At 40.1% G+C, this 27,622-nt stretch overlaps 3 protein-coding genes and 1 long non-coding RNA gene across 13 annotated transcripts; 3 read left to right on the forward strand and 1 right to left on the reverse strand.

Annotated features, from left to right (window-relative positions):
* Positions 1–61: 61 nt before the first annotated feature.
* LOC128682229 (uncharacterized) lies at positions 62–1,445 on the forward strand. The gene is made up of 2 exons (XR_008406099.1): positions 62–852; positions 1,230–1,445. It is a non-coding gene; the product is annotated as an uncharacterized LOC128682229 (long non-coding RNA).
* A 433-nt stretch (positions 1,446–1,878) lies between these two features.
* Positions 1,879–11,660, reverse strand: LOC128682212 (zinc finger protein 85-like). 6 transcript variants are annotated; one of them, XM_053766804.1, is made up of 11 exons: positions 11,531–11,660; positions 11,151–11,290; positions 10,547–10,678; positions 8,980–10,045; positions 8,386–8,518; positions 7,497–7,632; positions 6,597–6,710; positions 6,061–6,219; positions 4,989–5,090; positions 2,771–2,866; positions 1,879–2,157 (listed from the first exon to the last, which is right to left on the reverse strand). In XM_053766804.1, the coding sequence occupies exons 2-11, from the start codon at positions 11,256–11,258 to the stop codon at positions 1,981–1,983; spliced, it is 2,223 nt and encodes a 740-aa protein (XP_053622779.1). In that variant the 5' UTR covers positions 11,259–11,290; positions 11,531–11,660; the 3' UTR covers positions 1,879–1,980. The 6 variants fall into 6 exon arrangements, with proteins under 6 accessions (XP_053622779.1, XP_053622778.1, XP_053622780.1 ...); XM_053766803.2 differs by having other exon boundaries at positions 11,444–11,557; XM_053766805.1 differs by having other exon boundaries at positions 11,478–11,535.
* Positions 11,661–11,733: 73 nt separating this feature from the next.
* On the forward strand, positions 11,734–18,538 carry LOC128682215 (zinc finger protein 345-like). Of its 2 annotated transcripts, XM_053766814.2 has the most exons (8): positions 11,734–11,994; positions 12,577–12,708; positions 13,269–14,573; positions 15,043–15,159; positions 15,348–15,464; positions 15,903–16,007; positions 16,171–16,266; positions 16,673–18,538. In XM_053766814.2, exons 1-8 carry the CDS (start codon positions 11,887–11,889, stop codon positions 16,823–16,825), a joined length of 2,133 nt encoding a protein of 710 aa, XP_053622789.1. In that variant the 5' UTR covers positions 11,734–11,886; the 3' UTR covers positions 16,826–18,538. The 2 variants fall into 2 exon arrangements, with proteins under 2 accessions (XP_053622789.1, XP_053622790.1); XM_053766815.2 differs by lacking the exon at positions 15,043–15,159.
* Positions 18,539–18,878: 340 nt separating this feature from the next.
* Positions 18,879–26,390, forward strand: LOC128682220 (zinc finger protein 497-like). 4 transcript variants are annotated; one of them, XM_053766822.1, is made up of 10 exons: positions 18,879–18,956; positions 19,423–19,546; positions 19,881–20,015; positions 20,170–21,145; positions 21,685–21,950; positions 22,479–22,562; positions 23,659–23,832; positions 24,378–24,479; positions 24,830–24,925; positions 26,224–26,390. In XM_053766822.1, the coding sequence occupies exons 2-10, from the start codon at positions 19,439–19,441 to the stop codon at positions 26,371–26,373; spliced, it is 2,091 nt and encodes a 696-aa protein (XP_053622797.1). In that variant the 5' UTR covers positions 18,879–18,956; positions 19,423–19,438; the 3' UTR covers positions 26,374–26,390. The 4 variants fall into 4 exon arrangements, with proteins under 4 accessions (XP_053622797.1, XP_053622795.1, XP_053622798.1 ...); XM_053766820.1 differs by lacking the exon at positions 18,879–18,956 and adding an exon at positions 18,966–19,094; XM_053766823.1 differs by lacking the exon at positions 18,879–18,956 and adding an exon at positions 18,987–19,009.
* Positions 26,391–27,622: the final 1,232 nt, after the last annotated feature.

Genomic DNA, 27,622 nt, shown 5'->3' on the forward strand with positions numbered 1-27,622 from the left:
ATAAAAACTAAAGGCGACGTCGACGGCTTTGCTCGCTGTGGATTTATCAGCAAGCTAAACACTCATTTATTTAAAAAGAGGCACATCTATTATTCGAATTAAGCCTTTTTTATACCGTATAGCCATCATTAATTTTCGTAGAGTTTAAATTTATGTCTTAAGGGTTAAAAAAAAAACTGTCACAGTCATGTCGCAAAATGAATCCTTAAATAGAATGAATACCTAGATTTTTCTTCATTGGATGAATGACAATTCCCGCATTTGGCTCTAGGTAGGTCTACCTTACCTATTCTATTTACTAGAAGCATTATTCTTTTAGCCTATTTGGCTGCTTCAGCCTAATCTAGTGTAACATATATTTAGGTATTTATTTAAACTAAATTCAACATAAAACAAAAGTAAAAAAAAAATAATTAATGAAATATTAACCTAATTAAACTAAAATAAAAATACAAACACTATATACATTAAAACTATAACTAAAACCCTACTAATACAATAATAAATCACTAAATAACAAACAAATAAACAAAAACATTAAAACATAGGTACGTAAGTTGGTCACATCAATAATGGCTAGTTGTTCGTTCTCACTGCAACATACGACCGGTCCTTTGTTCTCGTCCCCACATAAACGGGCGCGTAGCGGGCGATCGCGGAAAGCGATTTTGATCTTCATACAGCGGACACGTAAACGCTCATCTCAACGCAGTGTTCAAAAAATTTAAATACGCTGATAATTAATTCCTCCAGTTTTTTTTTACACACTGTGACTAGAATTTCTAAAGTGTAAAATTTCTCTTCAGTTTAATTTCAAAGTTTTGTGTGTGCAATATTATTACCCGTGAATCGGTAAGTGGTGAACCTACACTGTACTTTATAGGGATATTACGTTAGTATGTTTTATTAGTGAATTGTGTTTACTAAGCAGTGTTCAATATTCAATGTAATAAAATGGCTGTTAGCTGTTAAATTATTGCATCAGCCATAGTTTTAAATTCTACCTTCAATATTGTTCATTTGTTAAAATTCTAAATATTGGTTTTCTCACTTAAATTTTATCAGGATAATAATAACTGATTCTTGTAACTCTGTTCTCCTTGACCATCAGCCACATTCATGCCTACTTGGTATAAACTAGGTACTTATTCCCTTCTTTGCTTCTGGGCGTGGCTGGCTGGTCAAGGGCTTAGTAGGTCATTGAATTTATACTGGACATCATATTCCAGGGTCCGAGTTTAGGGCTGAGACGACAGCCATATCATTGCGCACCACCCTGCGACTGCTGAGTGCTGTCCGTACGACCGACCATCCCAGCGTAGCCATTGACCGAAGACTGGTCGCGATTAAGGGCAGTACCTCTTTGTCAGGATTTAGAACACGGCATAGGGCAGTAGGACTCAACCCTGTATTTATTTTCTTTAAATAAAATTATTATCTGTGGACTTGGTTGAACTTTTATTTACTTCACCCAAACGTCACACTAGGCTCTCCGTTAGGAAGAGTACCTAACCATAGAGTTAACTAACCTAACCATAGAGTTAACTAAACTTATTTGTATTTTGTCATGTACTTACAAAAAAATGGCGAGACCAAATATCTAAGACCCAAATGATGACTAATAAATAGACTATAAGAGGCAGTCTTGAATTATTCAGTGGTTGTGGCGCAATGCTTAAGAGACCCGTCCAAGCCAGGTCTACGGACACGGGTTCGAATCCCACTCGCGCCTCAGGAGTTTAAGTATTAATCTGAGAAATGATATTGAGTTTTCATTGCTTCCTCCTCGTGAAGGAAAATATTGTGAGGAAAAATAAAAAATGTTGAGTGAAGAATTATATTTTGTAGGTACATTGAGGACGCAATAAATGATTTGAATTGAAGAAAAGATTTATTAATGTAAATATTATAAACAAATTTGGTCACGACGGATTTATTTACTTAAACGTGTAAAAGGAAATGTAAGCAACATTAGTTCCGCTAGGAGTCAGCGTGAGCCGCGTGAGGCGCGTCGTCGAGCTTGGGCTTCCGCTTCCGGCTGCGCGGCGGCCAGGGCTGGCGCAGGTGCGCGGTCCGGATGTGAGTCTTGACGCAGGTCGACGTCTGGAACGACTTGTTGCACATCGCGCACAGGTGCTTGCGCTCGCCCGAGTGCACCTACACACACAAACACACACACACACATTCTACATTCTCTCTCACGTTACTTATTGACGTCGAAAAATATGTCGACTTCTAAACGCAAGTGAGGAAGAGGCGGCGCAACAAATTGCATAGCGGCATTTTCTTCAAGACTTCAACAGAAAAGACAGGTGCGTAAGCGTATACCTACCATTTCTATTTGCTATTAATATAGTGAGTATACGAGTGTGCGGTGGAACATGAAATATGGTCGTGATGTACAGCTTCGTGCGGAGGAGGGGCACTAACCTAGTCTTCAATATGTAACCTCTATGTAAAGGAATTTATTAGTGTCACATAACTCATGCTCATAACATTTATCGTAACAGTCGGATATGATCACTCCATATCCTCTCGTGGATGTCCGTACGAGGCGACTAAGGGACACATAACCTTTGCAGATGATATATAATGGAGGATTGGGAATCGAACCCGAGACCTCCAGTGTAGCAGTCCGGCGTGATGACCATTAGGCCACGGAGGTCGTCAAAAACGCGTCACACAACGTCGTGTTTACCGGTAAACATTGAAAGTAATTAAAGAAGAAGATTTAACCAGTCATCAACACATCGTCAACATATAAACTCACCAAGAAGTGTCGGTAGAGGCCGCAGTACGTGCGGAACAGCTTGTGGCACACGGAGCACGGGTACGGGCGCTCGCCCGTGTGCGTGCGCTCGTGCATCTGCGGCAGTCATCGCAACATCACGTCGATACCCCGACCACGATTTTTTATAACCGATTTTGCATATGGAAGTATGGAAGTTAAGGACGTCGTATGGAAGATAAAAGGGGAGGCCTTTGCCCAGCAGTGGGACACCTAAAGTTTTCTACACCGTCAGACTCCAATATAATAATGGATTTATGGTGTTATTCGGGCGGTCTCGCAGGTGCCGCGCATCGGGTATGTCTGCTCAGGCACATACCGATGATTTCTTTGGAGTAATGAGACAGAGATCTACCTCAATGCTTAAGAGGGTGCGAACCCGTGCGAATCCTGAAGACCATTGGGTGAACCAATGTATCACAGCCCAATACATTGTGGCAAAGCTGTAATTTTATTGTTTACTAACAGTAGTAAGTTAAATTATTACTAACACTTTATGGACTGCAAAGTCTGAAATCAAGTTTTTTATTATTATATTTGTATCTCCTTTTGGGATTCACGGCACTAAGTCCGGTCCTTTGAGAGGCTTGCGTGGGGATATGGATCCAACACGTAGAGGCCCTTTGGAGAATTTGGATGTTGTGTAGGTCTCCCGCCAAGACCCGCTCCCGGATATACCAATAAAATGATATGCCCATGAGCAGGTCTCGGCGGGAGTGTGAACTATTGCAGAATAATGGATAGAAGTACTGGTCTATAGAATGAAATTTGGATGGACTGAGAATGGGCTATTGCAAAGAGTTCGGTCACCTGCCATAATCATGATAACTGACTATTCAGTGGCAGGTGGTGACTCGCCGCTCACTGGATGGGCCCCTCAAATCAGTCGCCGCGATTGGCGCCAAAGGGGCAACATTGGCGTGAGCGGCTAAGGGTGTAGAGAGGTGAGTCTGCGGGGCGCGAAATCGTGGTGATCCAGTCAGACGCCCCCGGCGTTATGACATTTTACACTTCCACCCTTCGAGCATATAGCTCTCGCGACTCCACTCTGGCCGGCCGGTGAAGGCAAGCCAGAGGTAGGGGTCCTGTTACCTCTCGGTTTCCACTCCGACCTTGGGGAAGGAAGGCGGAGGTGAGGAACAGGGGCCTCCCCTGGGAGCACTCAGGTCCGTGGGGTCGCTACTCCCCAACAGCTCGCCACAAGCTGCCCTGCGGGCTTATTATTATTATTATTATAAAACAGGCTGAAAAACCCGTTTTTGGTTTGAATATATCTTGACGATTTATTTCTTCTTAGCACGTCGACTCGGCTAAATTTGTATGGGCCAATACGACGCCACATCACTGTTACAGCATTACCTGCGTCATACAGATCCTTCAGTGAGCTGAGCACGTGAGCCATGGTTTATGGGTACCCCCACTGGGACATGTTTACTGATCACGATTCACTGGACTGAGCAGTTAAGTATGTGTATGTATTAATTTTTCTAATACCTTTGTTGGATTTTTCTTTTAAATTGTTTTTTGATAGTTGTATCAGACAAGCTTCATATAGCATTTAACACGCGAGAATATGTAATTGGTCAATAGTTCCTATTTAGTTTCTTGTTCTTGTTATTTAAGACTATATTCTCCGAATAAAATAAATTAAAAGATACAAAAAAAACTTGCCTTAGTTTACTAAAATAAGATTAATTATCAAGTGAATAAATTCCCCAAAACGGGAAACTAGAAATAGCGAGCCACTAATTAGAGAGGGACGTCTGCTTCTCTCTCTGAAGTTTCAGAGATGCTTGGTCCAGTACTCCATACTAATATCATAAATGCGAAAGTCTGTTCCGCTTTCACGGATAATCTTGTGCGATTTTGTTGAAATTTTGTAAGAATCAAACCATGGGTTTGGACATATGATCCCCGACGACATCAAGCCAGCACTTCTTGGGTTTGCTTTCTGTCAGCGCCGCGCGGGAGCGGCATAGCCAGACTTTTTGTTCCCTACGTAATTTATAATGTGTGTATGCTCTTAATAAACACTATTAATATACTGTAACACAACTGGGGGCGCCATGCAACATAAAACACGTAGCACGTCAATGCGTTCACACATTCTCTCGTTTGTCATATATGAAAAAGAGACAGCATGAGAGCGTTCGTAACGTGTTAGATACGTGTTTGTATGTTTCGTGGTAGGCCCTCTGACCTGCATGGCGAACTTCTGTTTGAAGCCCTTGCTGCAGTGCGCGCACGAGTACCGGTTCTCCCCGGAGTGCTGCCGCTGGTGCGCCGCCAGCCGCGCCGGCGACTGCGCGCGACAACTCATATACTATACTACTACTCGGGACACGCAGATATTTCGAATTCGAAATTCTTTAATCAATTCAGGATGATATACATCACTTATTGACGTCATAAAAATACTTAAACTAAGTCTACTGCCGACTTCCAAAGCGCAGGTGAAGAAGAAGCGGCGCAACAAACTTCACCGCGGCAAATGTAGGTCTTATACATAAAAAAATTAAGAGGACGAATTTAATTTAATATTTGAAAAACACACAACGTGTTTGTATGTTCCGTGGTAGGCGTTCAGAACACCTTGACTGAATACACGCGGGTAATGTAGAGGTATGTTTTGAGTCTAATCTATTAGAATAATAATAATGATTTGTGCATTGCATTGGAGTGTATCTGTAACGACAGTGTATGAATTTAATAATTACTTCTCGCTGTCTGTGCCTGTGTATGCTGAGATCTCTAAAACTACGCAACGGATTTTGATACGGTTATACGGATACGGGTTTTTTAATAGTCGGAGTGATTCAAGAGGAAGGTTTGTATGTATAGATAGGATAGAATCAATAGAGACCCGTTCGGTACTAAGGTTAAATTATTTATAATCACCAACAAACGTGATAAATTTCTCACATTTATCACGACTTTCGGCAATTATTGACCGAGGGAGCGAAGCGAGGAGGTCTCACATTCTACTTGGGGCAAAAATTCATTTTTTGTATGTATGCTTGTAAAGCGAGAACTTTCGAACCGTTGGTCCGATTTTGATAAATTTCAAAGGTATGTAGGACCATAGAGTTTTAAAGAATGGAATCTTTATGTTCCTGGGGCAACAAAATCGGTTAAGTGATTTTTGAAGTATTCACAATTTTGTATTAAAAAAAAATGTATTCGGGAGGTCTACGTTCGCGACAAACAACTAGTTAATAATTTCCAATGAATCACTCTTACGGTAACATATATAACATGAATATCAGTCTCACCGGGAAGCCCTTCCCGCAGCGCTCGCAGATGAGCGGCATCGAGCGCGGCGCCGCGTCCGCGCCCGCGCGCTCCGCCGCCACGCGCCCGTCGCCCGCCGCGCGCCACTTGCGGACGCTCGCCGGCTCCGATTTCACTCTCTCCTCGAACGTGTCCCGTTTCTGTGTGAGACACGCAAACACGCAGCACGTTACTAACGCACACATGCTATTTCTTCCCCTATATCGTGTACGCATCGCGTGAAAAAAAAGAGAGAACACGTTGTGGACGCAATAACGTGTTACGTGTTTTATTTTTTATAGTAGCCCTCCTATACACCACGACTAATATTTACAATCAACTGCTACAATCATAACGCATAAATATTTGAAGCATATTGAACCATGAAGTTCATTACCCATATGCCAAAAATGAACTAAGAACCTTGAACCTATAATACCAAAACCGATATGCCAAAGAAAAATAGGACAAAATAAATTATGTGAAAAAAGAGACCCCATACAAGTATCCTCATAGCTACAAACTACTAGGCACTCACATGGTGGGCGGGATGCCGCGCGCGGCGGCCGCGGCGCGGGGGAAGGCGCGGGTCGCGGTGCACCGCGCTGTAATGCTTCTTGAAGTACCCCGCGTTCGTGAACCGCTTGCCGCACTGGCCGCCAACACATAGACGTGTCATTTAAAGCCAGCTCCATTGATTTCTCCAAAATGTCGGGCGCAAACCCATCTACAAGTTGGGTCTGCGCTCGACTGTCACTTGACAAATCTCTGGCCAGCCTCAGCCGGCCGGCGAATGCTTAAAATAGTTTTTTTTTCGCTCATTGACCAGTTAAACATACAACAATATTCTATCAACAAATAGCCTTCCTATTCTCTTTGTTATAAAGAGTCACAAGTAAATATTTATTTAAACTAAATTTATTAAATCGGTACAAGATTATTACCTACTTCATTCACTATAATAAAGATTAATAGAAAAGTGTTAAAATATTTTTTTAATGTTTGTTCTCGCGTATCTCGAGAATTTGTGTGAGAACCTAAGACTGAACACTGTTGCTAGTTTCTATAAATAAAAATAAATATATATCAGGACAAACCACACAGACTTGTGTTACGGGATACTAACTCAACGATACTATATTTTATAACAAATACATATATAGATAAACATCCAAGACCCAGGTCAATCTGAAAATGATAATTTTCCATGTTGAGCTGACCGGGGATCGAACCCGGGACCTCCGGCGCGATGACCATTAGACCACGGAGGTCGCCAATCCATTATAAGTGATTACCAGATAATTAATTCAGTGGCGGTACATTTAATCTGGCGATGATCTACAGTTACGTGCAGAGGAGAGCGACTGCTACGGAACTGTGTTTATAATGTAATCTGTGTTAAAAATATTTTATTTCAAGAGACCAGCTGTGTGTGTACCTGAGCGCACGTGAAGATGTCGTGCGCGGCGGCGACGTGCGCGCTGAGTGCGGGCGCGGCCTCGAACTCGAGCCCGCACTGCGCGCACGGCGCCGCGCCGCACGCGTGTCGCGCGCGCGCGCCCGCCGTGTGGAACCTTACATACAACTCCATTATATTACAATTTTGAAAATCATAATGAAATGAAAAAAACTGTGGAATCGAGCGGGAATCGAACCCACGTCGACCACTGAGCTATCGAGATCGTGACAGAAATAATTAATCTCATTACGTCTTGCGCCGACGTCCAGTGCTTTCATTAGAGAGTAGTAGGTACTCTTAACGAGGTTCAATTCCAGCTCCATTCAAAAATTTTTTCATCACTTTATTATTTTCAAAAGTAGTGTTTCAGCTCGTGTGGCGAGTCTCGCAAGAACCATTTCATTAGGCAGATGTTGTTGTCATGTACAGGGTTGCCTTTACAACCTCGCAGCGCTGGATATCGCTAGATGTGTGTTCAATACAATTCGTTAAATTTTACTTTCTTTTTCGTAAATTTTCATTTATGGTTTCGCTTTAAGAAATACATATAACTTACATACCTTTAAGAGAGAACTATCAAAGCTACTTATCAAAAAAGCTTATTATTCTGTTACTGAATATCTAAATGACAATTTCAATTAATTTAATTAAGTATTTGATCTTTTAATGTATACCTACCTGACAATTAGATAAATTATGTAGACACTTAGTTGTAAAACCTATGACAAAAATTTCGTATACCTTATGGCGGGACATAGAGAAGCTCATTCCAATGTATTATACCTATTATGTAACCTGTGTTCACGAAATAAACAAATTTAATTGAATTAAAGTATACTTAGTTTAAAACTAGTTTTGTGCAAATCACCTGACGTGACAGCTGTCGCAGTCGAAGTGTTCGGGGTCTCCGTGCGGGAAGTGTCTCTGCACGAGATGGTGCTGCAGCAGAGTCTCCGCCGGGAACCAGTCGCCGCATTGTGCGCAGCTGCTGTGGGCGCACCCTGGCGACCGCTTTGTACATGACTGACCATTGTCTATTAAACGCACCCTGGGCTCCGACGCCCTGTGGCTGAGGAAGGAGCTCAGAGAAAGCTCCTTGAAAAGGAATTTGTGGAACAAGCTTTCATTTAGCGTCACTCTGTCGAGAACAGTACTGGCTCTAGTATAGATCCTCGGGGAACTCCAATTTGGAAAACTCTTTATTTAATAAAATAAAAGCTCTAAAATAATATTAAAATGTGGATTGTAAATCATATATCAAATATAGGATAATATAACAGTACATTCAAATATTATAAACTTCAAAGTGACTATGTTTGTCCTTCTTTCACGTCAAAACGGAGCATTAGAATCAGGTAATTTGTGGTGTGAAGATAATTGGGAGCTGATCAGGGACATAGGCTACTTTTTACATAAATAAATACCAAAACAGGAGTACTGTTACGATCTAAAAGCTTCTCACCCTGAACAGCCGCGTGTCTCTGCAACGCGACGTCACTCTTGAACCTCTTGTCGCAGTGACGACAGACCTCCGGGAACTCCTCCTCGAGGGCGCCGTGGATGAGGTTCATGTGGATGTCGACGCCGCGCTTACTGATGAAGAACTCCCCGCACAGCCGACACCACGGCAGCTCCGACGCGTGCAACAATCTAATGTGCGTCAAAAACGTAGTCTTTTTCTCAAGCACTTTCTGACAAAACTGACAGACAAACTTCTGTCCCGCGTGAAAGCTGCGGTGCGCCATCAGAGTCTTCTGATGATTTGTCTTGAAGTAACACTGCTGACATGAAAATATCCAGCTGTGATTCTCCATATGCGATTTTAGTGTCAGACGTTTGTTGAAAACGCATTTGCAAATATCGCAGACGAGGTTGCCAGGCTTGTACACGTGATAAACCTTCATGTGCCGCTTCAGCGCGTTGGTGTCTCTAAATCGCTTCCCACATTTGTCACATTTGTATCCTGTTGATATCACTTCATTTATCTTGTCCTCGATTACTCGCCTTTGCTCCTCTATAGTCAAAAATCTTATATCGAAGTTTGCTTTTTTAGCGTATGCTATGACTAATTTATTGGAATTCCTAATGTCTTTGCGTTTGCGTTTCGAAACAGCTTTTTTTCTTTTTACTTTTTTATTTTCACCAGTTGTTATTTCGCTTATTTCATTGAAAGCATTTAAGGGCTTCACTTCTAAACACGATGTTTGCTTATCATTTTTATTTTCAACTATATTGTTTGCACATGAATCTTCAAGGTCGTTCTCACAATCCACATCATTGAAATGTCCGGCTTCCAAATATAATTTTCTTTGATCATTTTTATTTTCGCTCTGAGGTGCCACATCTTCACTATCTATAACCAGATCTTCACAAGTTGTATCATCCACATCATTAATTTCATCTACTTTCTCCTCTTTAATCTCCACATGACTGGTTTCACATTCCTGCTTGGGCTGGCACATTAAAACCGTTTCAGGTTCGGCTATTGCAATATCCCTGGTCAAAGTTCGAGATATTTCTTTAGTTACCTGTAAATATTATTAATGTATACTAAAGCTTATATGCTATAGAATATGATTTATTGAATACATACACAATATACATTGACACATCACAAAAGAAGAGAAAATAAACTGGTGCAACAAAATATATGTTATTACATACATACACAGTGTTGCGCTACAACAAACATCAAAATCCGTTGCATGCTTTTAAAGATCTAAGCGTACATAAGGACAGACAGCGCAAAGCAACTTGCGTTTTACATGCTTCCATACCTTATAATATATCTATACTAATATTATAAAGAGAAAAGATTAGTACTGGGTTGATTTTAATGAAACTTGCATCAGAGATAGATGAAAATTCAAGAATAACATAGGATATTTTTCTTTATTATGGTTTTAGCTAAGCTAGGCCCGGGCAGGTTGCTATGTTGTAGTGGCATATTCTAAAGGTTAATTCAATTCATTTATTCCATTTTAATAATAATACATTGCGTTGGAATTAATTTTGTGTTAAAAACTCACAGTCGTCCCTTGCGGCACAGCGTCGCGCAGCAACTCGAGCACGGCGCGGCATCGCGCGCGGAACTCCGCGCCGCGCCGCAACGAGCGCATACCGGACATGCACAGGTGCTGTGGCAACCCATCCCACGATAACTGTGGGATTTGTTTTGCAAAATGTTTTGATGTAGGCTCCACACTATCTATACTAATATAACAAATGTGAAAGTCTGTCTTTCTGTCTGACATGAAGTTTGGAAGAGGTTTGTTTAATATGTATTTATTTGTTCAAATATAGGCTAAGTGATAGCTGCTGGTACATTGCTTCATCCAATCTTTTTCTACATAATACAAAATTTGAGCTTTTTAATAATGATGCTATGTGATCCCAATCTGCAGGGTTTCCCTAGTTTGGAAGCCCATGTCCACGCACCTGAGTAATAAATAAATGCATTTTTATCTTTTAAGGACGAAAGAGAGGAAATCGGACCCCAGACTGTGGCGGTCAAGGAGCCGGGAGAACGCGCAGATTAGAAAGAGAGAGATTGAACATTTGATTGTCAACAGAATAGGTAACACACACAAACTGCACTTTGCGATGCAGTAAGTACAATGTTTACACACGTACCGGATATCCTATGATCTGTTCATACATCCGGGCAGTGTCGGAGTCGCGCAGCGAGTAGAACTTGCCCTCCACCGCGAGGCAGCCTCGACACACCTCATTCTCTTGCATTTTCTTCAAGATTTTTTTGTAAAATCACAAACCTGGAATTATATTAACATCTATTCCTATTCTATTTGACATTGGAATCAAATAGCAACTAATTGAAAAGATTTTTGTAATTTAATTTACTACAAAGAAAATATTTTCGATTCGATTATTGGATTGTTGTGCTTTCGCAATAGGTAGGTACCTACCTAACCTGGGTACCTAACATAGATAAATATGTACCTACAAAACATTAAAACCACACACAAATCACAAACCCTAAGCACAAACCTTACCATCACAAAATTCCCAAAATTCACAAACATAGGAACAAAATATGACATTGACGCTTAGCGTTGTCTTCCATATTATCATGACATCTGTTATTGCCCGAGAGAGGAGAACACATCCAGCGCAACAAGAAAACTTTCATAGTCATAACTAAGAAAAAATAAAAGTGTCATCTGTGTCATATCGATCTGTCTGTCGTGGTGACATGAATGATGATACCTGCTCTAAACTACAGATTTGTTTACCTACTGTGTATATTTATGACTTACTTGGTCAATAGAGTAGTCAATTAACTTATTTTATTAACAAAAATATAAATAATATGATACTAAACTCGTCGTAATACTGTTACAAGTCAACAATGCAGAAACAGCCGGCTTGTCGCTGCTGCCTGGCAGTGGACGGGAAGCTGGTTTTCATTGAAGACGGTGATTTCTCCGAGCTGTATTCAGACATCGTGGGAATGCCGGTGAGTTCTAATGATTCAAGTGATCAGATCAGTTCCATTTTACACAAGCAATTTTATTTATTTTTATTTATTAGGAGGACCAACACCCATACATACAAAATAGGATCTTGGTTCTTTATATATGTTATAAAATATAGTATCATTGAGTTAGTATCCCGTAACACAAGTCTAGAACTTTGTTGCTAACTCTATCTGTGTGATTTGTCCCTATATATTTTTTGTTTTTATTTTCCACCAGTTGTTTCAGAGATTGACACATTTTCTAGAGCTACAGAACCTTCAACTGCCTGATACAAATGCAAAAGCCTCATATAGCTGATTGTCTGTTCAAACTCAAAGCATTTATTAAGAAATTAGACCTTCACAGGCACTTTTTCACACATTCTAAATTAAATAATAATTCATTTAATCAAAGTTACAAACTACAAGCATTTAGGAATGACAATGATCATGCATGAATATTTATTGACAAGCCATCTGGATGCTGAGGACGTTGGCGTCTTGATGTTGGCGCTTGTTCTCTTTTATCACATTTCCTTGTCATGTTCTATGTAAATAATTCAATTGAGTGTACCGTGTCAGGTGTCGGCGGAGCGCCTCCCTCGGCACGTGTGCGTGCTGTGCGCGCACGCGCTGCGCAAGTTCGCGCGCTTCCGGGCGCGCTGCCGCCGGCTGCTGCTCCTCATGCAGCAGACGCTGTGGCATAACTCCGAGGTATTCTAATTCAAAATTATTTATTCAACGTAGAATGACATATGTACATCACCTTTAGACGCCAAAGGTTTAATTAAATATCTACAACCAACTTCTAAGGCTCAGTTGAAGAAGCGGCGCAACTAATTTCATAGGAGCTGTTTCTTAAAAGATGTCAATGAACAAATGTGTTTCTTGTTAAAGGTTGTTAGTTTGGTTGTTGTTGGTAGGACATAACCAATGTATGGCGAGGTTTTTTTGTCCCATCCTCGCAAGTAATTGTAAGTCACTACCAGACTATTGATGTTCCACCGTACTCACAGACAGTTTAAAGACAACTCTCGTAGCCAAATGAGGTATATTTCAAATAAATAAAATTTAACCCTTTTAAAGTAACATTGATTTACTTATCAGTATATTAGTGGCCAAATTACATACATCTTATATCTGTCCCCAATGTCTCGTCCGAAATTCAGTCCAATCCATAGACTTATATGTTTGTAGTGTCACTATTTGTTATACCTAATAAATAAAATAATATCCTATGCCTTAAATAAATACATTTTGTAAACTTGTTTTAGGTAACGATCGAATACACCCGGTCGCTGTCTTTAAATTATCAAGAATTAAAACCCCAGTACATCCAGACTAAAACCCAAACATTGGACATTCTTGGTGGTAATAGTATTGATGAAATAAATTCCAATCCTTTAGATTTCTCGGAAGTATCAATTGAATGTAAAGTGGAAAAAGAAGAAAAACGCGATAACAAAAATGTGATTGAAGAATTACTCGAACCGAAAGAAGAAACGTCGAAAGATGTATTTTATGTAGAAGGGAATGATTCACAATATTTAGATGAAGTTGATGATTTCGATTCATTCGTTGACGATGTAGACGACGTGAACATTGAAACTAAATACAGTAAAAAGAAAATGAAAGCAACAAAAGGTACAACAAAAATAAATAAAGTTACAAAACCGCTGCAACGTAAACGTAAACGCGAGTCTAAATCTAACAAACAGGTCATGCTAGATTACGCCGAGAGTATAGGTTTTAATTTGACAGAGTTGTCACTCGACGAACAAATAAATGAGATTGAAGAAAAGAAAAGGGAGCCCGGCCTGGTCTGCGAGCTGTGCGGAAAGCGCTTCAACAATTCTAACTGTTTGAAACGCCACAAACACTGTCACGTTTTTAAACCCAAAAGTTTCATGTGCGACCTTTGCTCGTGGGTTTTTAAAAAGAAAAACACACTAATAGAACATATTCTAGATCATCGATACGTATTCAGCTGTAAATCTTGCGATTTTAAGACAAAAAAGCGTATCACTTTAAAAGCTCATCATGAATTTCATCAAGGAAAACGGTATCCGTGTAAATATTGTGATAAAGTATTCGAGAAAGTTAGCAGCCATTTCACTCACATCAGATTCAAGCATGAATCGGAGCTGCCTTGGTGCGATCTCTGTGGGGAAGCGTTCATCGGAGATAAAGGAGTTCTAAGTCACAAGAAGCTTACTCATAACATTCTAGACCAATATCCGTATTCTTGCGCGTGTGATAAGAGGTTCAGGAGTGAAGCTGCGTTAGAGAGACACTTGTTAGTGAAAGGCTGTGACCTACCGAGCTGCGTGCACTGCGGTGAATCGTTTCCCGCTGGTCAGATGCTGAAACACCATCTGATCCAGAGGCACATAGACGGCACAGTTCCAAACACGTTTGACTGCAAAAGCTGTATATTTCGGTTCTACAACCTCGCCGCTCTGGAGCGACACTCGTGCGTCGCGCTCGGGGCCTGCCCTCAGTGCGGAGACAGCTTCGAGTCCACACAACAGCTGATCGACCACATCAACCTGACGCATGACATCTTCAAATGTGAAGAGGTAAGTTTCAAGTTTAATGTCCGTTGAATCAATGTAATAAACAGCCAGGTAACGAAAACAGCCTAGTTCCAACGAAGGCCCTATAGTACTTTAGATTGATGCCATTCAAAATAAATTAGCTACATATTGGCCTGACGTTACATTTTAATGTCATATGTTATGGACGAGCCAAAATTTGTGTGATTTTAATTTCGTAGATGTAACTAGGTATTTATGTGATCCTTCAAATGCATACAAACCCGTCATGTATCTCATAAAAGATTGTGTCAAAATAGTAGAATAAATCAAGATCGTAAATCAAAGCATTTTGAGCGAGGCGGGAGTGAGGTGTGATAGTTACGCCAAGGGTAAAATGTCGATTTACCATCGAAGTATTATATTAAAATTTACAAAAATAAATATTCTAATAAAAAAAAAATAAGCATTCTGTGTTGGTGTATAATGATGACGTTTGGTTGGTCGCCGTCAGTGCTCGCGGCAGTTCACGAGCAAGCACTTCAAGATCCACTTCCTGCTGAAGCACGCGCCGCGCGCGCCGCGCGCCGGCCGCGCGCGCAAGCGCGTCTCCGGCGCGCTCGAGACCCGGGTCAGCGCGCTTTCTTCATTTATTTGCTTAAATAGAGTTATACAATATTCACATAATCGTTTCTTAAATTATAACTATATACGTATTATTTTAGGCACTCAAAGCTTTGTATAGTTTATTGATGTGAATATTTGTTTTATACATCTGTTTGTTGCCAGAATAAAAAAAAACCGTATCGTTAATGTTAGATTCGTAAATGGCGGGTGGTGGACGGGGAGACGATCAAGCAAGTGGAGAGTCGGCCGCGCGAACGTGAGACTGCGGTCGTGACGCACATCTGTGAGGTCTGCGGGAAGGGGTTCTTGGTGAGATCACATTTGTTCATTCACAGGGACACACAACACGAATTACAATAGTATAATATCCCACTATAAAAGTATTTTATATCCAATTAATTATGTCTATAAATATATTTCAAACGAGTTCTCTAAAAAAATTCAGTCCAGAATATGACAATAAAATAATATTTTTGTATATTTCACTGGTATTGTTAATAAAAAAATTCGATATCTATCGAAAGTATGAAGTCTACTTATAGAATATGCAAACGTTGACTGTCTGTCCCCATCACAACTCTTGGGTAGGCAGGTATAATATAAACATATCGATACTATGATTTGTAGCTTTGGTAAATATTATTTTATTTAGAATATGACGTGAAAGACATCACACACAGACCGTCGTCACACGCTACAGATTAATTTCTGATTATATGATTTCATTTTGATTTGATGTCGCGCCAGAACTCGACGAAGCTGTCGATCCACAAGTGGCGCGTGCACTGCAGCGCGCACGAGCACGCGTGCGCGCTCTGCCACAAGACCTTCAAGACCAGGGAGGCGCTCGATGTGAGTACACGTACCTCACATACGGTTGAGGGGGGCTACCATGAATCATAAAACACGTAGCACGACATTGCATTCACACGTTCTCTCTTTTTACACGACGTGGTACGTGTTTGTGTGTTTCGTGGTAGGCCTTCTGTATGTATGAATGTTATTGGTTATGTAGATCCACACGCGCGTGCACACCGGCGAGCGGCCGTACCAGTGCTCCGAGTGTCCGAAGGCGTTCAAACATCGCGGCGCCTACACGCGGCACTACTTGGTAAGGATAGGATTTATTATGTCCATATATAGTTGTCGAAATCCATACAAATATATCTATCCATATACTAATATAATAAATGATGTCTGTACCGTGTTCACGGCTAAACCGTTGCACTGATTTTGATGTTTGGTTGTACGTAGTTACAGAACTTTTTTCAAAAATCAACCCCAAAATTACTATAATTGGGGGTGAAAGTTTGTATGGAAATTGAGTCAAAACCCTAGTCTTAGAAGTACTATAACTTCTGTTATACTAATATCAAAATAATTCAGGCACATATATATACACACTAATACACACACACACACACACATATTTACAGCCATACATATTATACATATTTGCGGCCGCTATTAAATTACAAGTATGATAGGATGATATAATACAATGGATTATTGATCAGATCCACTCAGGACAGCGCAATCACTTGTGTACGATGTGCGAGAAGAGCTTCCAGACGTCGACCGGCGTCAAGATGCACATCCAGACGGCGCACATGAAGATGCCGTGGCCGGCCAAGCACCGCGGCGCCAAGGGCGCGATGCGCGACCACTGAAATACTATTTACAGGTCACAGGCGGGTCTTGACTGCACTGCACCACCAACGTTTAGTATTAGTGTATCCATTCTAATATTATAAATATGAAAATCTGTCTGTTCCGCTTTCACGGCTAAACTGGCCGGACCGATTTTAATAAAAATATTGTATCCATATAGTTGAAACATAGGTTACTTTTAAAAAAAAATCAACCCTTAAATTATTATATTGGGGGATGAAAGTTTGTATGAAAACCCGGGGTCAAACATAGGCTAGGCAGTGCCACTAAGCAAGTAGGTAACAGCTGGTGTAATTATAAAAGACAAGCTAATGATTTACAGTTAGATAAATATATTGTATATTAGAATGCATTTAGCGTGAAATCCAGCTATTGACATTTTCAAATTGCATTTTGTGTAATAACGTTGTAACACGGTGGGGCTTCCTGGTTGTGACGTATAGTTTACAGAAGTCCGTGTCTCCTCCTGCCGTAAACTTTGCCATGGGTATTTTTTTATTTGTGAAGAATGAACACAATGAACTTTGTGCTATTGCTAACACTGGTTTACGATTTTATTTCAGTCACATAGAGGCATCTGACATGAATTTTGAAAGCTACAATCGATGCTAGCCGACTGAGATGCGATTTTTATAACCAATTTATTTATATACATAAATACATAGAAATATAACTTAAAAATAGAGAAGTTTAGTACAAAGATACAGTACTCACATTGCCGAGATTCATACGAGTACATACTGTATGTATGTATCTCGGCAGAAGTTCGTATTGTCAAGTCTGTCAAGACTATTTTATTTAAAATTGTACTTGTTAAGTATTTATTACCTTTTCTATTTTAAGTTGCAAGTTTTTTTTATTGTAAATAAGAATGTGAAAAAACTTATTTTAACAAGAATACTTTTCTTGTGTGTAAGTTTCATGTATGGATCTAAGTCATAAAAATACATATTGTACTCAATCAATAGCTATGTAAGAAATTATACCGAAGTATGCAAAATCGACAATAGTCACTGTTCATTATTATATTCTTGCATGGAATTAGTAAGTACTCCGTACAACGAAGTACTTACTAAATCCATGTATTCATGTGATTCGATAGTTGAACCGTTGCTTCAGTGTACGGACTGTCACCATCATAAGTCAATTTCAATGTCAACCTGCCCAATTTCTGACCATTGTTATGGTGGTACGTCTATTGTTGGCTGTGACTTACAGTTCCGTACAGATGTGAGACACGAGACCTCGCCGCAGGTTAGCTGGTCCCATTCTCTGAGCTTCATTTTGAAGCTAATTTACTTATAGTCTAGTATAAGTAGCTAGTATCTCATGCTTTTCCCCATACATTGTATGCTGTATACAAAACGTAGCGATACATACAACATCTTGTAATGAACTGCCATCCTGTTCTCGATTGTTACGATTGGTTTGGATTTTAGGATTGTTAGGTTGGAGCTTCTTACTAACCTTGCCCGATAGTTGCTTAGTAACACTTAAATAAATATTTGCTACACACATATTTTTTTATTTAAATTTATTTGACATATTTTATTTTTATTTAACATTTTTATTTTATTTTTTAAAAATTGAAACAAGAAATATTTCCTATCAATTCTAGCTGCTCAATGTAATCTTTAAATAATCTGTAAATGAAGCTTTAGCACTAACTGCGCCCCGAGGCTTCGCTCCAGTGGGAACTCCGGGACAACAAGTACCCTATATGTGTTATTCCAGGTTATATTTTACCCTTTGCACCTAACAATCCCTCCAGTACATTTTGCGTGAGTGTCATAAACGTATACGCATATATCTTTACACAGACATAGATAGTTACTTCGAAATAAATAAAACATTGTAATTAAAAATGAGGTAGTAGAAGTACTTAGATTGTCTAAAACTGGTCCCGAGTCCTATAATCCTGGCCAGCCAGTCCATATTCTCATCTTTGGTCCATGGTCCTGTCTAACTAAAGCGAAAAAGTAACTTTTTCTTTTCTAGTTTCTAGAAGAAACAGTTACTTACATTTTAGTAATTTTTAGGTAGTAACCAAGACAAGACTCAGCTGGCAACACTGATGCTAATATCAATGTCAAAGTAGCACAAACTATCAAGACGACTAAAATAAAATAGGTAGGTAGGTATAGTAGCATTGTTGTTAGAAAAAAATATCGATGATTTTAAAAGTTATTAACACGATTAATAAATACGCCCATGAAATACGTAGAAAAAGCGTTTGACTGAAATATAAACATAGTTAGATTCGATTAGGTATTTAGTTTTATTAATCAAGTTTCGTGTTAATTTTCTAAATACATATGTACTTACCTACCTACTTCTTTATACTATCTATTGAACAATATCGTTTAATAACACATTGGTCAAAATTAAAATAGGTTTTAAAAACTAAAATGGGTTTTAAAAGTATTAATTGGTAAAATTAATATAAATTGTTTAATATCGATGTTTATGAACCATACCTTGATGTTTTAAACATCGATGTATCGTTGCATCCCTAAAATGTATTGATTTGATTGTTTTCATTCGTGATTTGTGTCGTGAAATATATATTTTGATATTTTCAATTTTCTGTATGAAGATAACTTTAAAGCAAGATGCAACAAGATCCCGTGTGTCGAGGCTGCCTGGCCACCGACAGCAAGTTCTCCGGCCTCCGCGACTTCCACACCGCCCAGGCTTATGAGAGTCTTCTAGGCATTCCGGTACTTCGACCACATTTTATATACTTTGTACTAAGTAAAAACAAAACATAATTTACATTACTTTTTTTATTGTTATAAAACAATAAAAAAAGTAATGTAAATTATATTTTGTTTTTAATTTACATATAAATGTATACCTTCATGATTTGTTATAATCTGTACAGAGCCAAAACGAATTACAAAATATATAAAAATAAATTGCAAATTAATTTATTTTTAATTTAAAACATATACATGTGTCATTTAATTAATGATAGGGACCAACACTGTTAAAATGAGTTTTGGCATTTCTTCTCCATAGTGGTTGTATTTTATATTCAGGTAATGTTTTCAGCTCCGGCTGCCGGATGGGTTCCCGGAGCAGCTATGCTCTTTCTGTACGAGGTCTGTGCACAAGTTCACAGAGTTCAGGCTGCGGTGCCTCAAGGCAATGGAGGTGCTGCATCTGGCACGGATGGAAGGCAGATTGGTAACTGTGCTTTATTTATTTACGAAATGAAAATAGCAACCTGGCCCAGCCCAGATATATATATATATAATCTTCAGGTATAAATTATTAGACAAAATTTTACAGAAAAATCAATAATTTTTGATTAAATTGGATCTTATCCTTATTTCTCCAGGTAGCAAGAGAATATGTTAATTCAGTAAGATCAAATCATCCCGAGCTGAGACCTCGGTACACTCAAACGGAAACATACACGTCGGAAATTCTCAAACAAGATGAAGATGACCTGTTGAATTCCATGGGCACTTTCATAGCTCTGGATATCGAAAAGGAAGATGCGTTAAGTGACACTAACCACGCAGATATAGAACCAAAACTTGAATATGACGATATAAAAGTGATGCCTTACGAAATATTCGTAGAAGATGTCAATATAAGAAAGAGAAACAATATAAGAAAAAAACCAAAACGTAAAATAAGGAAAAGTAAAGTAAAGGAAGTCAAGAAATTAAAAAAGAAGACCAAGAAACGGAAATCTGATAGGGATATTGTAATAGACTATGCTAGATCAGCCGGCTTCGACATAACCTTTTTATCTCAAGAAGAGCAGATAAAAGAAGTGGAAACAAGAAAGAATGAGAAGGTCTCAAGCGGGCACAACTGTCCACAATGCGGGAAACATTATGACAATGCAAACGCATTGGAACGACACAAGAAAAACTATCACGTGTTAAAACCTGACTTTTTCATGTGCGATATATGTTCTTGTGTGTTTAAAAACAAAAGAACGTTACGGTCCCACATGGTGAATCACAGTTGGGTGTTCACGTGTCTAACGTGTAGTTTCAAGACTAAACAGCGACCGGTTTTACGGAAACATAGGCAGTTTCATGAAGGGAAAAAGTTTTCTTGTAAATATTGTGAGAAGGAATTCACAAAATCTACGACATACTTCACTCATGTGCGGTTGAGGCACGCGTGCGAGCTCTCGTGGTGTGATTTGTGCGGGGAGTTCTTTATCAGTGCGAAGGGAGTGGAGAATCATAAGAATCTCAGCCACAATATGGCCGAGGAGTTTCCCAGCGCTTGTAGGAAGTGCGAGAAGAGGTTTCAAAGCGACGAGGCGTTGGAGAGACATGCAGTTGTTAACGGTGAGGCAATCTATTTGATTTCATTTTGGTGTATATTCATTATTATTAATATTGAATAGGTACATTATTGTTGTAATTGTTATTAGAAAAATTCATGTCCAGACTACCACAGAATACGTAACAGTTAGTAGGTACAAGAAACTACCGTATGCTCCGTCGGAGCTGTGACGCTCCAAAGTGCAGGGTTCGCGTAAAATAAAATAAAATAATTATTAAATTTTGAAGATTTGGCTACGATTTTACAATCGGCAGTGTGCCTGACGTCAACCATCTTTGGGAATGCTGTTTTGAATACCAACTATTAAACCTATGCGAAATTCTGCCTGTCTGTCTGCAACACTTTCACGGTGAAACCGGCTGGGCTGATTTCGACGAAATTTGGTAATGATATAGTTTATGATTCGGGGACAAACATAGGATACTGCGGCAACAGCTGCACCCTGATTATCAATTTTACGAAATTCCTATAAATAGGTGTAAATTACCGCGAGTTTCTAAAATTCGTTTTACGATCTTATCGTACAACCCACCGCGCGCAGGCTGCGGCCGGCCGAGCTGCGCGCGCTGCGGCGACGCGTTCCTCGACGACGAAATCCTGAAGCACCACCTCGTGCAGCGGCGCGAGTGCGCGGCGGCCGAGCGCCACGAGTGCGGGCGCTGTCGCATGCGCTTCCACAGCGCGAGTGCGCGCGCGCGGCACGAGTGTGCGCGCGCGGCGTGCGCGGCGTGCGGCGCCGCGTGCCGCGACCGCCGCGCGCTGCTGGCGCACGTGCGCGCGGCGCACGATATCTTCACGTGCGGACAGGTGCGGCGTGCTATCGCCGAATGCGTTCACATTGCGGAATTAGTACGAGTGCTTTTATTTATCGCAATGAAAAATTAGCAATGTATACCGAAGCCGCTGAAACCAAAGCAGGCATGTTATATGCCTGCTTCACACTGCCGTCGAATGCAATGTTAACGCGTTCGCGACGACGCGGCGTGTATTTGGCCGTGTGGAGCTGGCATTAGGTAATTCTCTCTCCAGGCTGTCATCGGTTTACAGCACAAACATGGATTTTTGTCAGGCGTTAAATGCGACAATAAAAGCTTGTGGCCAAAATTAAATTTTCGTAAAAGAAAACTTGTTATAGGTACAATATTTCGGGAACACTATTGTCTAACTCATTCGATACGCACAGAAGTAGAGAATCTGAACAGAGACTCAGCTTACTAAAGAAATTGTTACCTGTTTTGATCATACCTAGCAATAGATTCGACAAAAGACGCAAAGGAGATTTAAATAATACAATTTTTTGACTATTTACTTTATTCCACTGAAACGAATCCCCAGTGCGGCAAGCGCTTCTCCAACTCAGCTTATCTCCGGCGTCACTTCGCGCTGCACTCGCACGCGAACGAACGCGCGGGCAGACAGGTACGCATCTTAATCCTAACTAATAGTAAATTTGTTATTTCTTCACGCTCTATCCACTCAAGCAATCTTTCTGAAAATTTGCATACATGTAGTTTGAAGTATGGACATAGGTACCTTTCATCCTGGGAAATTAACGCGGGCGAAACCGCGGGCAAAAGCTAGTACAATACATATAGACGTATCCTCTGATTTATCAAAGAGACGATCTACGGGTAAAAATACCTAATGGACAGTTTTTGTTTTTATTTTTGATCTGAATAGTTTATACGCGTCTGCATTCGTGTGTGTGCCCGTGACATCGTAGTAGTCAAACGGTTGAATATTTTTTTTTTATTTGAAAGAGAATTGAGAATGCTCTCAGCCAGTGGAACATGTGCGCTCAGCCGTTTGCAAATCGTCAGCTCTTTTCTAGCTGATGAAGAAACTAGAAACTTCGAAGCCGATGTTTCTGAAATGTGTAATTTTTATTGAGTAGCAATACTTAGAAATATGTGTAACTAAGAATCGAACGTTACCCTTGGAACGTATGATGATTTGTTATGGTTCAAATATTTTATGAATTTTCTACGGGAATCAAAACTTATCAAATAGTTTCTGCACCTACCCTGCCCTATCTAATATTACAGTCTGTCCAGAAAGTGAACAAAATTGATTTTTGACGAACTACATTTTTTGTCATTGCAACACCAAATATAATGGTCAAGATTTTATTTCTTCACTTTCCGGAAAGACTGTATACATGCGAAAGTAATTTGTTATCTGCTCAATCGATCTTCTTTAAACTTTGCATACATGTAGCTTGAAACAATGGAGAAGGACATAGGATACCTTTCATCCAAAATCAAATAATTTATTCAGAAATAAGTACTTCACAGGCACTTTTTCACGTCATATTCTAAATTGAATAATAATTTACCAAAGCTATAAACTACTAGCATTTAGCAATGACCACTGTAGAGAAGAAACTCATTCAAACAGTGTCGGTCGCTATCATGCCTTCAGTCTTACCAATTTTTAAATATAAATTTAGATATAGTTTTTTTTCTTGAAAATGAACGCGGGCAGAACATTATCTAATACTGTACTCGCGGTGCAGTGCGGACAGCCCGGGCAGTACAAGAAGTACCCGGGCGGGCTGACGGCGCTGCGCGCGTGGCGCGTCGAGCGCGAGCGCGTCGCGCACGAGCGCGTCGCGCCCGACGGCCGCGCGCTGCGCCGCGACGAGCGCGATCTGCCCGCTATGTGCGAGCTCTGCGGGAAGAAGTTCCGGGTCAGTGCGACATAGGCCTGTTTCCGTCTAGCCCAACAATATCACTGGGACAAACATAGATTTAAAAAGAACTCCGCCTGTTGGGGACATACCACTTTTAACTTAGCTTATGAATACACTAAATGTTGCCTAGTATATCCGAGGCATTATAACCACAAAGGAACACAACCGCACTGCTCAACGCCAGAGCTAAGGCTAAATTGCTACGCTCGCTCTTTTGTTTTATATCCAATGCACGTTCTTTATCTTGTGGTAACACTGGTGTCAGATTTAATTTAAATCGCCTAGAGGCATCTAACATGTCTTACGACTACCTACCACGTCTAAAGGCAAGTAAACGGATACACACTAGTGAACTAAACCGTCAACCAGTACACAGGTTTCCTCATGATATTTTCCTTCACCGGAAGCGAGTGGTGGTCTATGAAACCGGTGACATTTATAAATCACTTTGCTGACGACAAACACACGAGCTGTTTTACCGACAGCTAAAATGACAATCATGTTAACATAAACATTTGTGTACATAATTAATTAAATTACAGAACATGACGCAACTGAAAACCCACCAGCAGTTCCACTCGACCGAGAACCAGTTCTCGTGCTCAGTCTGCCCCAAGGGGTTCAAGCAGCGCGCGCAGCTGCTGGTGAGTGCGACTGTCATCTCTCTCTCTCTCGTGTAAAAAAAGAAAAAATACAACCCTCTCTCCTCTGGTACTTCAAACAGAAATATTACTTTATTCTTCCCTTGTTCGTAAATTTGAAAGTTTTCAAAAATATTTCGAGAAATATTCGCTTCAAGAGTTATGATAAAGTTGCCGGAAATTTTCATCGATTAGGAAATATTCCTGGCAGTTTATATTCCGTATACAGTACCGTTTATAAATTTTTAGAATTTTCTGTAATTTTTCTTAGAACTTTCTGTAAAGTTTAGTTTAAATGTATAGTTTTCAATTGTTAAGTAGCATTTATAAGATGTCAGTATTGTCGAATACAGATGCACGAGCGAGTGCACACCGGCGAGCGGCCGTACAAGTGTCCCGAGTGTCCGAAAGCGTTCAAGACGTACCAGGCATACACTAGACACTTTTTGGTGAGTACCCAGCTTCAGACATACTATGTTTAGTGAGTACACAGCTTCAGACACTCTTTAGTGAGTATACAGCTTCAAACAGACTCTGTTAAGTGAGAACACAGCTTCAGACAGACTCTTTCTAGTGAGTATACAGCTTCAGACAGACTCTCTTTAGTGAGTACACAGCTTCAGACACTCTTTAGTGAGTATACAGCTTCAGACTCTGTTTAGTGAGAACACAGCTTCAGACAGACTCTCTTTAGTGAGTATACAGCTTCAGACTCTGTTTAGTGAGAACACAGCTTCAGACAGACTGTCTTTAGTGAGTATACAGCTTCAGACTCTGTTTAGTGAGTACACAGCTTCAGACAGACTCTTTCTAGTGAGTATACAGCTTCAGACAGACTCTCTTTAGTGAGTACACAGCTTCAGACACTCTTTAGTGAGTATACAGCTTCAGACTCTGTTTAGTGAGAACACAGCTTCAGACAGACTCTCTTTAGTGAGTATACAGCTTCAGACTCTGTTTAGTGAGAACACAGCTTCAGACAGACTGTCTTTAGTGAGTATACAGCTTCAGACTCTGTTTAGTGAGTACACAGCTTCAGACAGACTCTTTCTAGTGAGTATACAGCTTCAGACAGACTCTCTTTAGTGAGTACACAGCTTCAGACACTCTTTAGTGAGTATACAGCTTCAGACTCTGTTTAGTGAGAACACAGCTTCAGACAGACTCTCTTTAGTGAGTATACAGCTTCAGACTCTGTTTAGTGAGAACACAGCTTCAGACAGACTCTCTTTAGTGAGTATACAACTTCAGATTCTGTTTAGTGAGTACACAGCTTCAGACAGACTGCGGAAGTCGGCGTTAAACTTACGCCGTTATTCATAAAAAAGTTAAAACATACTTTAAGTTAATGTGTTTTGTCTCTATGGCTCTTTACAATATTTGACATTGACAGAAAGAGACAAAACATGTATGGTTTAGCTTTTTTTATGAATAACAGGGTTAGTTTGTAAATTTTTGACGTCAATAAGTATATCATCCTAAGTTGAATGTGGTTGTGGTTCCGTCTTAGAGGAGTACTCTATACTACAGCCTCCCCGGGGATGTCGTATGAGGCGATTAAGGATACATAGCCTAGGCTGCTGATAGGTAACAACAGCATTCCCAAAGAGGAATGACGTCAAGCACGCGGCCGGTTGTAAAATCGCGGTTTCACAACCCGGAACGCAACTGCAAAGATGCGGAGACGAGAGATCATCCTTAGTTGCGTAAAGAATGTCGAATTTAACGTCCACTAAAAATTCTCTAGATCCACTCGGGCGTGCGCAAGCACGTGTGCCAGCAATGCGGCAAGTCGTTCCAGACGTCGACGGCCGCCAAAGCGCACGTCACCAGCGTGCATCTGCGCATGCGCGCGCCCAGGCTGCGCCGGCGCCGCGGCGAACTACTGTCTCAATAAATTATATTCTAATTGTACTCATTTTATTTTTATATTAGCTGCGCTCCGGGGCGTCGCTTCCGTGGGGATTCCGGGATAAAAGTACGCTATGTGTTATTCCAGGTTATATTTAATTATAACAACGTAAGCAACATTATGTCACTTGTGCTTGAATGGTTTACAACTAATAACCTGGCTTTAAACACAGACAAGACCAAGTGTATTCTCTCTTTCAAACGCACCCCAACTTGATATTCCTTTAATAGTTAATGGTAAAGTATTAGAATGAATACACAGTGCCAGGTTCTTGGGCATTACTGTGGATAGTAAGTTTAAGTGGGATAAACATATTGAAATCACGGCCAAAAACTTAGTTCGGCAGCTTTTGCAGTGAGAAGGATCAGACAGTGTACAAACATCGAAACAGCTAGGCTCGTGTATTACAGCTACTTTCATAGCATAATGTCTTACGGATTATTGTTATGGGGTAATGCAGCTGATATAGGAAAAATTTTTGTTTCACAGAAACGAGCAATTCGTTTTATTTATGGGCTTAAGCCACGGGATTCCTTGCGAGAATTATTCAAATCGATAAATATTATGACTGTTGCATCTCAGTACATCTTCGACGTACTTATTTTTGTTAAATCTAACTTACACCTGTATAAAACTGTATAAAACGTTGACGACCTCGGTGGCGCAGTGGTAAGGTTCTTGCCACTGAACCGAGAGGTCCCAGGTTCGATCCCCGGTCGGGTCATGATGGAAAATGATCTTTTTCTGATTGGCCCGGGTCTTGGATGTTTATCTATATATGTATTTGTTATAAAATATAGTATCGTTGAGTTAGTATCCCATAACACAAGTCTCGAACTTGCTTTGGGGCTAGCTCAATCTGTGTGATTTGTCCTAATATATTTATTTAAAACATTGAGCGATGTTAACAGTGTAAACACTCGTAATAGGCATAAACTTTGTATGAACAGATTCCGACTTAAAAAGGTTAGGCGGTCTTTTCTCCCTGTTGAGGCTATTAACTTGCAAATGCCAAAATTTAAATCATATATTAAAAATGCTTTGATGGCTAATGCTTATTACACAATTAGCGACTATTTAAATGATAAAAAACCTTGGACCCTTCCTAAAACTTCCACCTCTCACACTTGATCTTACCTTTTTATAATTATTTATATATTCACTTGACATGTTTATTACATATATTTTGACATTTACTTGTAAAACATATACGTGTAACATAAACATGTCGTGT

This window comes from Plodia interpunctella, chromosome 29 (assembly GCF_027563975.2).
Source record: "Plodia interpunctella isolate USDA-ARS_2022_Savannah chromosome 29, ilPloInte3.2, whole genome shotgun sequence".
NCBI lineage: Eukaryota > Metazoa > Arthropoda > Insecta > Lepidoptera > Pyralidae > Plodia > Plodia interpunctella.